This window comes from Oreochromis niloticus, linkage group LG19 (genome assembly GCF_001858045.2).
Source record: "Oreochromis niloticus isolate F11D_XX linkage group LG19, O_niloticus_UMD_NMBU, whole genome shotgun sequence".
NCBI classification, from domain to species: Eukaryota; Metazoa; Chordata; class Actinopteri; order Cichliformes; family Cichlidae; genus Oreochromis; species Oreochromis niloticus.
This window is the reverse complement of record NC_031983.2, coordinates 9326156-9341778: the sequence shown is the minus strand read 5'-3', so window position 1 is coordinate 9341778 and position 15623 is coordinate 9326156. Positions and strand designations below refer to the sequence as shown.

The window sequence follows — 15623 nt, the reverse complement described above, 5'->3', positions numbered from 1 at the left end:
CTGATATGCTGAATAGAGGGTGTCACAGTTATTGTGACAAGCTGACCTTCTGCATTAAAATTAAGAAATATGCTCCTTTAGTCCCCCATAGAAAGGTACATAAGATTAAACAATCCTTAAAATATATGTAATTTGCAAAAATCTATACTGTATGTGTTGATAATCTTCAGATATATTACAATCAAGTCTCTTATTTTATGGTCTCTCCACGACATTTTGACACAATTATGCTGTTGTATCCAGTAAGATTTAACCTGCTTTTCAATGGGTGACATCATAGGGTCCCTCAGCGAGGCAGTTGACACTTTATAATTGATGAAAGCAATTTAGAGCCTAGAAGCTTAGCAGAAAGCTTCAGTGCGCTCATGCCAGCCTCAGGAAAACTGCTGACACCTTCATATGAAGTGCCTCCAAATACAGGATGGCATTGAAACAAACCACACAGAATCAATTGGTTACGCTTTTTCACCTACTTCTGCAAGTTTGCCACTACTGCTAGTTTAATCACACGTGCACTCATTCACTAAAAGTCCACGTTGAAAGGTTTTTGGTGCTCTGCCTGACTGCCTCGCGAGCTGTTTTTACTAAACCTTCCTTGATGGCTGAACTCACTTCCTGTTTGAAGAGGTTCTGTCTGTTTTTGAGCGAGCGCAGCTTGATCTGCCTTTCTTCGTGCTCCAGCTCGGCATCGGGGAGCTGGAAATAAGTGATGAGGTCATTAAGGGTTTGGAGCACCTCCTCCACGGGCAGAGCGACCAGTGCCCTGTTCTTAACACCCAGACAATCCAGGTCTCTGGGAGAAGTAGACAGAAAGGAAAAAACTCAATCAGACATTTAACACTACTTGCCATTTCTCAAATTCTCTCATTCATTCGAGGAAACAAACCATTGCTAAAGATACAACGACTGGGAAGCTGAACAGACTTGAGGAGAGGCAGTGATGACTAACACGATGTTTAACCCAACGGTTCATTCATGCTGAAATGCTGATTTCCGCTGGCCGGCTAAAAATAGCTCTTGTCTGATGCGTGGGAGCGGTGTGTGTGTGTGTGTGTGTGTGTGTGTGTGTGTGTGTGTGTGTGTGTGTGTGTGTGATGGTAGGGGCTGACAGATTCAGGCACGTTCCTGCCCCTAAGTCTGACCCAGGGGACAACAGGCCCTCTGATAACAAATACAGGTAATGGAAGCATCCACGTATTTGCTTCATAGCTCACCACACATAGCAGTGATGCCACTGCATGTCTATTTGGAAACATGTGGCCCCACTCAGCCAAAACCCACAGGCCCCTCTGTACTTTGAAAATCTGGGGGGAAGTTACATCACGAGTTATATCACACCTATGAGTCTGTGGGCTTCAAAAATATCTGTTTTCCTTTTTTTTCTTAGCCTTCAGATATAATTTGCCAATGTTGGAATGTCTTTATCATCAGGTGTAATTACGCTAAACCATCATCAACGTGGGTGCTTATGAAACTTGTCCCAGTGACAGGACATTTTGCAGATTACCCTAATAAAGTGGCGAAAGACAAATGTGGGCTGTAATTTGGTTTAATTGGCTAATTTGTGCAATCACGTCCCTGTGTGCTGAAGTGAGCAATGGCAGTGTTTTGTCAACGTGTAGTGTACCTGATGAATCGCTTAAAGAGAAGCGTGGTGTTGCGGATGATGCGCGCGGCGCGGGACTCCTCGTGCTGACAGCGCTGGAGGGTCAATCCATCATCCATGTGACCTTCAGAATGCAGGCATGCCTTGAGAGGGCGAGAAAGGGCGAGAAAAGGGCGAGAAACATAAAGAAATGAGTAAAGAAATGATGGAGCATGCGCTGAGCCACAGTGTCTGGAACACAGGTGCTGACACTACAGGCTACCTGGCTGTGTTTACATGCCGCACGCACACCTCTATCGCTTCTGCAACAGTAGCCAGGAGACGAGGTTTATATTTAGCAGAGGCAGAGAAATGAGATGCAAACTAACAGAGGATCATCTTAACTCAATCAACTCATTACTCTTGAAATAATTATCCGCTCGAAGGAGTGCGATTTATTCATTAACGCTCCTTGTTTTTTGCATGTGCCTTGCTAAAGACAGAGCGGCGTGCACTCGCGTCTGTCGCCACTCACTCTTCTCTTGAGGGGACCCAGACGAGCAGATTTGACATCGGGCGCCTGGTAGGAGAGCCAGAGACCCGTGGCCACGTGCATGATGAAGCAGATCGAGTCCCCGTATTTAATCTCGGCCACTCCCATTCCCTCGATGTCGCGCTTGGGGCTCTGCTCCAGCTTCTCCTGCACAGAGGGGAAGGAAAAGAGACCCAGATTTGCTCTTAATCAAACCACGACCAAATATTAGCCGCATCTACAACTTAAAGCTCTCCGCCCATCACAAGCAAGAAGGTATTTGTTTTGCTTTTAGGATTAGACGTAACTAATGTGAGCCTAGTCAGCTGCTTAACATATTCTGCAAGACATGCTTCAGATCCACATTGGAAGGGGGTCAGTAATTGGTTCAGAATCACTATTCATTCCAAGAAACTCTATTAAACGGAGTACAGTTAAATGGTCGCTTCAGTTAGAGTCGGCAAGTTCAGCTAAATTAACCTCAATGGTGCAGTTTTCGCTCGTCCAATAATTCTTGCAATTTTCATTGTCCTTGAAAAAGCTGTGATTTTCCAGCCCAAGGATATTTGGCAGTTCATTCGTAAAAGGTTAATAGGTGATCCTTCATAAAGCCTTCTTGCTGGTGTTTAAATGGGAAAGCGTGTGGCTGATCATGTATGACGCAGATCACCTTGAGGAACAGCAGGAAGTCAAGTGCATACAGTTTTCTGTGTGCATGTGTCCTTACCTTAGAGGCTCTGAAGCAGAAGGCCGTTGCGACGGTGTCAGACCTCTCCCGATCCTGCAGCACCAGCCCCCTGTCCTCCGTTAGAGCCAGGTAGTGACCGGTGGTCAGGTGCCGTAGCCGGAAGGGCTGACCCCAGCGGATGTGGCTCCCGCTCCAGCTGTCAACGCCACAACCGCACATTAATATTAAGCACACACAAAAATGTTCAGTTCACAAACCCAGGGAGATCTGCTAATTAGCTGATCTAAAAAAAACGCTGCCAGCTGTTAATTATCTAGTAGATATGAATTGAATCAGTTGGAAATGGATGAAAACATTTTTGTAATTATGCACTTTTTTTTTCCTTTTTAGGAAACAGGAAAGTCTAAACAAAACAGCATCAAAACATGGTAGAAATCAAAGTGAAATGGCAGCAAAGACAGAGAGAAAGAGAAAGGGAGGGGATAAGGCAGAGGCCAAAGTGCAGCAGTGAGGAAAGGAGAACAGATAAAATGGAAACAATGAACAAAAGACAGAAGAGCAAGGTGGAAAGGACAGGGATGAATTAAACAAAAACAAAGGAGAGAGTGACAGGAAGAAAGGCAACAGATAAAAGATCACATGAAACACAAAACCACCTGATTCGGAGTGGCTCCAGCCTCCACAAGGACCTCGCCTTGGCACCAGCTTTACCCGTCTCATAGTTGACTATCCTGAGGATGAGAGAGAAGCATGAGTGTGTGCGTGGTCGGTAGATGCTTTAACTGTCTAGCTGCCACGGACACTCTCAAGGTCATTCATCCTGGCCCTCTTTCCTCTCATTTGTCACACTGATATTCACAGACAAGATGTTTGACTTTGGCACATAAGCACGCACGGTGCACACAGGCTGTTTTTACTCTGCCCACTGCGGCGTCACATCCTTCAAACAGAGACGAGTCCTGATAACTCGCAGCTACGCCGTCTCTCAGTGATATGGGTGACTAGGTCCCAAGATAAAAGAAATCGCTCATCGCCCCCTTGGTGACAGTTTGGAGTGCGTTTGATCTGCCCCAGAAAAATGTGAGACCTCTAAAAAGCACGCTCCTTCTGTGAAATTTAAAGGAGTAAAAGCCAAAGCTAGAAATTAACATCTAATCCTGCCCCCATATTTGCCACGCTCAGGTCTAAAAATAGAAACTGTGTGCACATCGTGTGTATCCAAGAGAAAGACGCACACATCTTTTGGCACCTGGCTGAATGTGTACGGGCCTGTGTAGTGCCCGCTGTTTTGACCCACTTCAGGCCCAGTGTGCCATTATTCAGCGGTCTGCCTTATGTGAGTTGGCACCAAGCAGCTATACTGTAGGTAAAAATAACACAGCAGCCATTTTGGCTCCCGTGGGGAGGGGGGGCGGGGGTTACACTGGTCACAGAGCGTGGTGGAAGCAGAGGGCTCGCAGCTCCATTAGCTTCTCATGTGCTGTGTAACTACTTTAGCTTTGCCCCTGCGATGCTGTGTTACGCACCTCTGCTGCTCTTCACTCTGGTCTGATCCCGGGATGGTAACAACCTCGTCGTGTCCGTGGAACAGCCGCATCACGTGACCACCTAACAGGTAGCCTATTGGAGAAGGACAAAGAAAAGACTTGGCATCTCAGAGATGAAATCAGGAAAAATAGACAATCCAGATCACAGAGGTTTAAGTGTTTAACTGTCATATTTAAATGTTTTACCCATTTTTAAATACAATTAGAAACATTCAACTCTTTGCAAATTTAGCCACTGTCACCTGGATTTGACTGAATATGTGGTATCAGCAGATACTAGACCAGATGACCGGTATCAGTCAAATTATATGGGCTGCAAAATTCATCACAACACTGTCTTTAAGTATATTTGTCTCTCTTTTTTACCTGAAGGTATATCAAATGATTATGTAAAGTCTCTACCTTCTTCTATGTTGCTACCAGAGCAGATGGGATGGACGTTCCACAGAGTCTGCATGAAGGAAGCATCCACCTGGATGTTGCCACTGGAGATGGATAAGTGCTGCAGGAAAGAGCACATCCAACTTTCACTTTTGTGTACAACTACAGAAATATGCAAGTGACAGCACCATGGCTGAGCTGTCAGAGACCTCCACTGTGATCTTATGAGCAATCAGCAATGTATCTACATCTTTACGAGCCACATGTTTGATTTGGCAAAGACTTCACATCAGATGCCCTACCTGACGTGACCTCCCCCATTTATGTGAGCTTGGGATCGACACTAGGAGTGCACTGGCTTGTGACCCTGCAGCTGGGTTTGAAATGCATGACTGTATTGATTGAACTTGAAAAGGATGATGAGTTGTCAGTTGGAGCTTGAAAGTCTATTACCACTGATGCAGAAGAAGACTCCAATTTATCGATGAGTGCTCAGGGATACACAAACAGATTATAATGCAGAGAATATGTGTGTGTGTGTGTGTGTGTGTGGTTTCCACAGTGTTTGTGCATCCAAAAAACAAATTTTGTGGCAGCTGTGTCCTGATCATCCTCCTTCCCCAGAGTCTCCTGCAGCCCCCTCGGTGCTTGTGTGTCTCCACATACCACAGTGTGTGTGACAGCTGGGACAGACTACCAGATTGGCATTGCTGACTGTAAGGCGATAGTGGTCATCTGTCCGTGCCCCCAACCGCCGTGGGGCGTTAAGCACCGCCTGGCTGCTGTCACAAACTTCACGGATCATGGAGAACATGTTTCCCAGGGTTAGCATACGAGTCCGTGTGCTCAGTGGCCAAAGTTAGTCTAAAAGTGAAAGTTACCCGCTGCTGAAAAAGTCAGAATCCTAGCTGCAGAGGAGAGGAATGTTTGGGCGTGACCAGAATGATTACGTAGGAGCTTGATTTGAAAAGGCACTGGAAGCAAAGAAATCATAATCCCCCCCAGAGATCAGACGTGATGCAGTGCAGATCAAATTTTGCTTAATGTAATTGTATGCATTTTTGCAGTCATCCGGAGGGGGAAAAAGTTGTTGCTTTTAATGTTAAGCCTCCAGCTGGAGAGAGGTCACGGAGAGAGCTGCAGCATGTGGTAACAGGATTGCTATAATCTGAAATTTTGCCACATCAGGGGAGTAGAGTTGATGCGCTCCTACCAAGACCTCTATGTTATGATCACTCAAATGCACGCACACACACACACACACACACACACACACACCGGCAAACACTAGACTTACGAGGTATCGCTCTGAGGACACGCTGACGAGGATGAGGTCATCGCCGATGCGTACTTTCTCTCCCTCTGATCTCTGCTTGGAGGCTGGATGGATTGTCCACCAGCAAGCCTCACCTGCAACAGTAAGCGCACGCATACACAAACACACGTTTCTTCTATATTTTTAATCAAACACCACTGCCCAAATACCCCCTGTAATTCCTAATAATGTCACAGCGGGCTGAAAATGAGGACACACGGGTGGATCGCAGCAAGATTTTCAAGTGAAATTGAGGCGACTGCTCATCTAGCGTACCGCATGATGCGATTGACAAGTGCAAACAGAAGTGGGTCCAGGTATCAGCCTGCCACACATGAGGGTGTTAAATATTCTGCACAGATGTAATCATAGCTGACAACAAGAAGCACAAAGTAAGTGTACACTGCTTCACTGGGATGGGGGGGGTATTAACCGAGATTCTGAAAAGACATACAGTGAAATTCACTCGCGAACAAACGAAGAGCGGTAAGAAAGATAAAGAGGGGACTTTCAGACAGCGAAGAGGAGGTTAGATAGATTTAAAGAAGCAGACGGAGGCGGAACAAAGACGGAGTGAGACAGGCGTAGCGACAATGACAAAGGGAATGGAGGAAGATAAAAGGAAACTGCACCAGAGCTTTTATTTACCTGTTGAATCCTCCTGCAGGCCGACATCAAAGGAAAGCTTATCTGTCTGTGACCTTGATGTCTTCAAACAGGCCAGGTACTGTGGTCAACACACACATCAAACCACAAAAGACAGAGCTGTCACACGCTTCCTGTGTTGACCCGGGTCATTTTTGATAGACCGTATAAATCAGCTACCGTTATAATCTGTCGTGATTTGTTTAGCGGGGACTGTTTGAGATCTCTCACCATAGAGCTGAAGGAATGCCGCAGGAGGATGGCGTGTCCGTACAGCAGAGTCTTGTGTCCGCCACTCTGCGCTGCCTATAGAGACGATTCACAAACACAGAAACACATGTACACAAGCGCATAGTTACATGTCAGCCCAGTGTTCTGTCAGAACAACCCCAGTGGTCTCCCTCCAACCGCTTCAATCCAACCTCTGACACTGAATGTTGACCTCATTGACGACTAGGATGACCTCAAGCTGGGGGCACGCATCTCCTGGGGAGGGTTTGCCACCCAATCTCTCCAATGAACACATGCAATCTGCTCCTGTATCCGTGAGTGAGCAGGATACAAGCTCATCTTTCCAGCACTCCAGCTACAGGAATGTGGGAGGATGCACACTGTAAACTACTGTCAGTCTCTGGATGCAATGTCGGTATTAGCAGACAGTGACTCCATCGCCTTGGGGATTGGGTTAAGATGCAGGAGGGGGAACAATTAATATATCTACTGGGAGAAATGCAAAAGGGGGTGTTTTTTTTCTCTTTGGCAATCAACTCCCATGTTACTCACCTTCCTTATGAGCCTCTAGGAAGCATTAAGGTAAGAAATAGTGTTATTATTCAGAAAAGAGCTACTGTTCTCCTGAGCCTGAATGCTTTAGTTGGCACAAATTTAGGGTCACACACAACTGTTACTTATTTAAAGGAATAAAGAAAAAGCTGACAATCTTTTTTTGTGTGTGTTTTACAGTGAAGCCACTGGTGTGACATCAAGAAATATTTCCTACAAGCCAAGCAGGATACTAACTATACAGTTTGTATCCAGCAAAGCTGAGTTTATTCTATGCAATTTTACAAAATTGTAGTTACATAATATCCGAGCACTATGTGAATCATGGCTCGTTTCACAAAATCATAGTGTCGTTCTTCATCTTCTTTTGCCGTGTTTCTATTTCTCTCTCTATCCCCCTCAGTTGGCTACTGGGACAATAGCTGGCCTGTGATTTGATGCAGTTGTGTTCTGCAGACTGCAGTACTGGCTTTCAGGCTTCTTCTGTGCTGCTGGTAACTGCTCTAAGCTGGCTGAGGGGCTCAGTCTAATGCAGTGAGGCACGCAGCACTGCAATCACCACAACAGATAAACCCCAAACTCACGTTCCTGTCCCTATGACGGGCTGTACATGACCAGCAAGAAGAGTTATTTTCTAAATGTAGAGACACATTGCAGCAAAAACGTAATATAATTTAAGCATGTGCAAAGAGCAAAACTGTTATAACCCCTGGATAAATGAACCATATGGGAGAAAACTTTTGAATGATGCTATGTCCAACTATAGACCACAAGCCGCCGTATCCAGTGCCAGAAATAATTATTTGATCCACTGCTGAAACTGCAATTTTGTTCACTTACATAGAAATGAAAAGTCTCAGATTTTCATGGTAGAGAGCAATCCAGAAAAAATACAATACTCAAAAGTTATAAATCAGTTTGCATGTCATTTAATATTTGATCTCTTACAATCCAGCCTGCCTCCAACAGACTAGGTGTATGTCCATGTTGCACACAGATTACAATCAATTAATCAATCAATTACAGATATTCTGTTACCTTCACACCAAGTTTCTTAGATATTCTAAGAAGCTTGGACAGCTGTTGGTTTGGTTATTCAGAAATAGAAGAAATATAAAATAACCATCAATCGCCCTGAGTCTGGAACTCCATGCAAGATCTTGCCTCATGGGATGAGGATAATCATGAAAATGTGGTGTATTAGCCCTGCACGGGAGGAGCTTGTTAGTGATCTGAAGGCAAGTGGGACCATTGGTAACACTATAATGGATTGAAATCTGGCAGCACCTGCAACATCCCCCACTCAAGAAGGCACACGCACAGGCTTGTCATAAGTTATGAATTAGGAACCATTTAAGAATCTAAATGATTCAGAAAAGATTGGGAGAAAGTAATGAAGTCAGATGAAACCAAAACAATGCTCTTTGGCTCTTTTTCTGCTAAGGTACAGGATGACTTCACTACATGGACAGCCAGTGGATGGGAAGATGTAGCATAATATATCAGATAAGAACCTCCTTCCTTCAGCCAGAACAGTTAATATGGGCTTTTCAGCATGACAGTGACCCAAAACACATCACCAAGGTAACAAAGGAGTAGCTAAAGAAGAAGACCATTAAGGTTATGGAGTAGCCTAGCCAGTCTCCAGACCTCAGTCCTACAGAAAATCTGTGGTGGAAGCTGAAGCAGTAAGTTTGCAAGTGGCAGCCAAGAAACCTAAAGGATTTAGAGAGTTTCTATAAAAAGGACCGGACCAAAATTCCTCCTGAGATGTGTGCAAACACAGCGACCAACTAGAAGAAACATCTTACCCCGGTGCTTGACACCAAAGATTTCTCCAGCAAGTAATAAGTCATATTTTGCTTGGAGACAAATTACTTATTCCACTGAATGACATGCAAATCATTCTTTAATTCATAACTTTATTAAATGTGGTTTTTTTTCTGGAATTCTGGTTAATGTAATGTTTCTCAACATTTAAATGAAACTACTAGAAAAATTGAGATAAATTATAGATTTCTTTGGAAGTGACCAAACTTACAAATTCAGCTGAGGATCAAATAACTATTTCCCCCACTGCATTCATTTCAGTGGGTGACAGTTTTACTGGTGCGTGAGCCTGCAGCAGGTATTCCCTATGTGCAATAGCAGAGTTTCTAGGAATAAATTAAGTCATTAAAGAAAGTGACCAGTCTTACCACTCGCCCATTCTGACCAGCAACCCTCCAATATGGGTTAGGATACTTTATATGAGTAAAGACAAATTTGCACATAGTAATAATTAGTGGATACTGAGCTAAATGTGGCCTGGCATTTACACTAGTTGCTGTGTGTTGTCTTTGCAGGTACCTTATTGTGCCCTTTGTGTCTCTGTGCCTTCCGGCTAAAACCGCTTGAACTGCCTGAACTCAACAACCATTTGCTCCAGCCACTGTCTATTGATGAGCCCATCTGTTCAAAGACATATTGATTTCAGAGCCTCAGCCGAGACATATTCAACCTCCATTTCCCCTTTAATGGCGCTTCCTCCAGTGACATTTCGGCGCAGGCAAGAATGATGAATAGGTAGACAATATCGAAAACAGATAAACGTGAGAGGAGAGAACGCACTCGAGTGACACGGTTCAAATTGCCAATCCAAGACGTTTAAAAAGTCTCTGGAGTATTTGCTACACGGGTACGTAAAGTGAGACGGGTTACAATATAAATGTCTGCAATAAGTAAATCCAGTCCAGGCAATGTTTATTTATTTATTCCTTTTTTAACTAATTGTAAAGTAGGAACCAAACTCAGCAGCTTAACTGACCTAAGTAACATTTCCTGTCATGGCCTCCTCATCTTTTCTGTTTTATCAGTTTTGAACATTTGTTTTAGATGCTTGTTTAATGCATCGCAATGTAACGTAATGTAGTTTTGTGATATCTCGAGCAGCATATCGCAGCGGGGAGCACGGCGGCACGGTGGTTAGCACTGTTGCCTCGCAGCAAGAAGGTCCTGAGTTCAGTTTCTGTGTGGAGTTTGCACGTTCTCCCCGTGTTTGTGTGGGTACTCTGTCTTTTTGAAGTTATTACCTTTCTCTTTTACTTTTTTTCCTCTGGCTTTTAAATAAAGCCCACTTCCTGTTTTCCTCTGTTTGGTCTGAATTTGTGTGAACTGAACTGAAGTATTTCAATGTTACAGCTGAGCAGATAAAACGCGGGTGCAAAGTGACGCCTGCAGAGCCCCTTTCTCATTGAGTGCTTCAGTTGTGTTTTAAACAAGCTAAGGAGCAGAGGCCAGTAGTACGAAGCAGGATTTGGGCTTATAGGGTTTTCAGTATTACAAAGGCAGTTCACTTCTTAGCAGACTGCATCACCATGGCAACTTATACTGCAGACCTAACCTGATACTGAGCAGGGTATCCTTGAGATTAGCGGTCAGCATGTGTGAAATCACCACCTACTGACCAATCAGTTCTCTGGAAAATGGTGTCACTAGTATTCCAGGATTATCTGCAAGATATGCCCGGAAGGGTGAAGATAGTAAGAGCATCTCAATTCGTTTAATCGAGTCTGAAGTCATTGTCTCTCCTTGATGAGCATCAGTAAGACATTTAGATTGGTCTTCAGTGAGTAGCTGACCTTATACCAAATTTTTCCAAAGCACTTCACTCAACAATCTTCCTCACACACACACACACACACACACACACACACACACACACACACACACACACACACACACACACACACACACACACACACACACACACACACACACACACACACACACACTGCTGCTTTGTCTGCAGTAGCTGTGTTGCTTGCTGCTTGCTCTGCCAGTAGATCTGTTCATGTGTGTGATTGGCAAGATGCTGCCAACGCAACCCTGTTCATGCGAACGCACTCACAGCTCGATTGGGAAACCCTGCGTTGACTTATTGAGTTGATTACCACCTTCGTGTGACTGCTTAGCCTGACTGCCTGTGTCAGGGGGAGTGAAGCCAGATAACGGAAAAATATTCAGAGTATGCTGAACTTGATTCACAGCACAGAACCCAGGACAAGATGTGTGTTTATGTTTGCCAGCTAGATACAAATGAGACTTGAGCAGCTAAATTTGGTTGTTTAAAATCTATGGCTCAAACTGTCATCTGGCTGATAGTGAGTCAGTGTGGCTGACAAAACGAATTTGATTGGCTATGTGGAAACAAGTTTGCCTTCTACAGAGATGAGGGACGAACAGAAGGCCAAACAAATTAGCGATAAGGAGACGATGTCTTGATGCCAGACTGAAATGTAAATTGGTGCATAATTCCTTTCCCAAAAGGAGAAGAGAGACAGGCAAGCTAACTCCAGTGTTATTTTAAGCTTTTTAAAAGGTGCTGATGCAAGAAGGATGGTCAACCATGTTCATTTGAGCTTTAATCTAGCGTTTAATATTTTGGAGCTCCCTTTTTCTCCGCCGCGGCTCACAATTTCCTGCTAACACTGCCCACAGCAGCAGTGGAACCAATGGTCTTGACTCGTGTCATTCTGCTGCACAGACAAAATCCACTCCTGACATCTCCATTTATCTCTGAAGTAAAGCCATTAAATATGTGCCTTAACAACTAAAGATTTATGGAAATTCTCACCATCCTTAACCACGTGGTATTAAAGGCTGAACAGACCAAATCATGCCGAGATCTTATGAGACTAAATCAATCGTGATCGCTTTCAGTCTCCTTCCAGAAATGTTCGTATCAGATCAGCTGTTTGCATCATCTTATAGCATCTCTCACAGCATACAGCTGCTATGATTAGAAGAAGATGCTGTGACAAATGAGAGCTTATCCTATGCGGGGGGTGGCACAAAACAAATGATGCTGCACTGAGCATTCATCTGAATCCCCCGAAGACAAGACAAATGTTAATCTGACGCTAATCCAACATTGGAGATGCTCTAGTTCTCCAGCAAAAATCAAGTTATATAACAAGTCATTCTTTACGGAAAACCTTATTGGGAAGTCTATATGAAACCCAATCAGGTACTTTGTACCGATCGGGCTTCAATCAGACGGAAATACTTGATTGAAGAAACCAGTTGTACCGTCGTTTCAAAGAAAATTACTTTGGTGTGTAATAAACTATGATTTCTAAAGACAGATGTCACAGGTGACGTGTCGTAAAAGTCAAACCAGAGATCAATGAGGGCAGAAAAGAAGAGCAAATGATGCACTGCAGTGTGCAAAGGGATGAGAGGGGAATGGCATGAGCAGTGAACATACCCACTGATCCGGGCTGCGTGTCTATCATGTGAAAGATGGATTATACACAGAAAATAGAAGATAAAGATGGTAGAATTATATATCATAGAAATGTAAAAGAGCAGGAAACACACTTGCAGCACAGGAAACGAATGAGTGCAGATTACTGAAAAATTTGAAATGTGTTCAGTTCTCCCTACTATACGATCCTCTTTACTTTCACTATGTGGGTACAGTACTGCACACAAGTCTTTAGCAATCCTTCATTTCTTTATGTTTTGCTAGGTAAACAGGAACAAGGTGCTCTGATTTATTGAAACGTGCAAACATTCAAGGAAATACAGAATATGTATGGCAAAAATAGAGTTTGTACAACTCTATTTCTAAACTTGAAAGTCAATATTTAATATGACCACCTTCTTCTCTCTCTGTCATTCCTTTAAGTAGTCTTCAGGAATTGTTCAGGCTTCTTGAACGACATTCAAAGCTCTTTCTTGGATGTTGGCTGCCTTTTTGTTTTGTTTTCTGTCAACATGATCCCACACTGCCGCGGTAATGTTGAGGTCCCGGCTCTGGGGAAGCCAATCCATGACTGAGAGTGTTACACTGTCTGTTTTTCTATCCAGTTATGCTTTTCCTGCTTTGGCAGTCTGTTTGGGATCGCTGTCATGCTAAAAAATGAAGCCATTGCCAATCAGATGTTTTCAACATGGTACTGCACAGTGGATCAAAATCTGATACTCCTTTGCTGCATTCATAATTCTATCAATTTTGACCACACCACCAGCTGAAATGCAGCCTCGTATCATGCCAGAGCCTCCGCCATGTTGGTCGTATACACTCTGTGTTGCTCCTAGCCTCCTCTTCCTCACAAGTTTAAAATATAGATTCATCACTGATTCGCTATTCATCGCTGTTCTGTCCAATATAACTTAAGCCTTTTCCCCCAATCCGCCCTAATGGCTACTTGACAGCCGGGATTTCGCAAACAGAAATAAAAATTACCAAAAAATCTCGCTTGGAAGCAAAATATACAGAAATGAGGAGCAGCTCAAGACTTTTGTATGACGCTGTAAATACAATCCAAATCTACTGTCGACTGATGTTTTGCATGTAGGCTTTTAATTGCAATTGTACAAAAGAAAATCACATTGTTTTCTTAAGTGTTAATCAAATGGGCAAAGGTAAACATAACGCATGAAACCTGCAGTAATTTCCCAACATTCAATGGATACATCCTCATCAGTATCCATGGGTGCCCAGACCTCGTTGCAGCCAGGGTCCCCAGGCTACTGAAAGGGCCTATTTTGCCCATTAACCTCCTAACAGTTAAGAAAATTCAACTTAGCTGACTGCATTTATTACAGCCGCCTCCTCTGGATATCAGAGCACAGTGGGACATACATTAAATGACTCGGGGATGGTTTATGAAGAATCAAAGTGGTTCTTATCTCTGTGCGAGCTTTCGTGTCTATCGTCACTCACCCCTTCGCTGTTCTGTCCGCTCTTAGCCAGCATCTCCTGCAGGGCTCGCACTGACAGGGACTGTTCCAGCACAAAGGTGCAGATGCAAAGGTCTGGGGGAACATACTGTAACCAAATACAAAAGCATCTCTGGTTAAAAACAGTCACAGATGAAATATCTCATTTTTCTAGGCAACATTTTTTGAACATTTTTAGCATTTTTTGAAAAAATAGACATTATATTTATATTTTATTAGTAAATAAAAATGCAAAATCAAAAACTGGTTCTGTACAGGACAATGCTATGGAAATATACTCTTTACTGGTTGGTAGCATTTTAGAAAGGCTCAATTATGGGGGAAAAATCAATAATTCCAATTTGTGGATATGTTCTCGCATGCATTCTTTAAAAATATCAAACTATTAATTCATGTTTAGTAAATGACAATAAAGAAAAAAGGGCAAACTAAGTACTCTTTAGTACAGTGTGTTCTCCACCTCGCTCCAAAAGATCCCATCTACAGTGACTCAGCCTTCACCAAAGCGCTATTAATGAAAAGATCACCACTGCAGTTATTCTGCTGTCCATCAACACTGATTCTGATTTAGTGCTTCAGGAATTTGCTCCATAAGCAAAACATCTTCATACAGCCCGGAAAAAAATGAAAACAGCTCCCTGAATCTACAGGGATACTCTGATTAGATGCCCGCTCATAAAATCTCTGCTGACTGCTGCATTTTTACCCCCACTTGAACCGAGTTCATCTTAATTGAGTGGGCGATATTCATTAAAAGGTACTTTAAATTCAGATTAAGCGCCCTCGGGTCAGTCTGCGCTCAGATAAGCCAGGTCTCGGAAAGAGCACCATTAAAAAAATAGGGAAGATGCCAAATCGCTGAACCAGGGCAGTACTGGAAAAGACAGGCGATTCAGAGAAAGGACACGGAAAGCGCCGATGGAGATATTGCAGGGCATAACCACAAGATAAACGACACCAACCCAAAACACCCTCTCTGCCCTCCTTCCCGAGTATCTCAACTGGTCCCAAAGTGGTTCGTTCACACAGGTAAATCTAACCTCATTTAAAAACTTCCCACAACCCAGTTTTATGCTAAAGTACTTGGAAGGCGAATTGAATCTTAACAATGGCCACTACTGTGTTGAATAGAAAGGCTCCAGGCAAGTCAGGGGGAAAAACTTAAGTGAAAACAGCCGTGACTTTTTATAGAAACACGAGCCAGCGTGTTGGAGTTCAAAAATAGTTTTTACAGATACACTTCCACTGACACGCTTGCTTAATTTAGACATCACTGATTTGCTACTTGTCGAGAGATGGTGAGAATTTAGTTTAATTCGAAGAGTCTTAAAAACTCACTTGCTTTCCAGAAGGAAAGAGAACAACACACACAAATGCACCGAAAGAACCAGATTGAGAAAGTGCATAGCTCAATACTT

The 15623-nt window shown here is 43.5% G+C and overlaps 1 protein-coding gene across 4 annotated transcripts in view; it reads right to left on the bottom strand.

Moving 5' to 3' along the window:
* LOC100702813 (ryanodine receptor 3) overlaps positions 1 to 15623 on the bottom strand; it is a 105927-nt gene that overhangs the window by 67050 nt on the left and 23254 nt on the right. For 2 of the 4 annotated variants that reach the window (XM_025901029.1, XM_025901030.1), the window contains exons 3-14: positions 14189 to 14293; positions 7477 to 7491; positions 6925 to 6999; positions 6697 to 6775; positions 6031 to 6143; positions 4755 to 4854; positions 4332 to 4425; positions 3462 to 3536; positions 2845 to 3001; positions 2121 to 2285; positions 1628 to 1749; positions 613 to 793 (exon numbers count right to left, since the gene is read on the bottom strand). In XM_025901029.1, the coding sequence (XP_025756814.1) occupies positions 613 to 793; positions 1628 to 1749; positions 2121 to 2285; positions 2845 to 3001; positions 3462 to 3536; positions 4332 to 4425; positions 4755 to 4854; positions 6031 to 6143; positions 6697 to 6775; positions 6925 to 6999; positions 7477 to 7491; positions 14189 to 14293 (1281 nt within the window). The remainder of the gene's footprint in view (positions 1 to 612; positions 794 to 1627; positions 1750 to 2120; positions 2286 to 2844; positions 3002 to 3461; positions 3537 to 4331; positions 4426 to 4754; positions 4855 to 6030; positions 6144 to 6696; positions 6776 to 6924; positions 7000 to 7476; positions 7492 to 14188; positions 14294 to 15623) is intronic. The other 2 variants (XM_025901031.1, XM_019349097.2) reach the window with 1 other exon arrangement.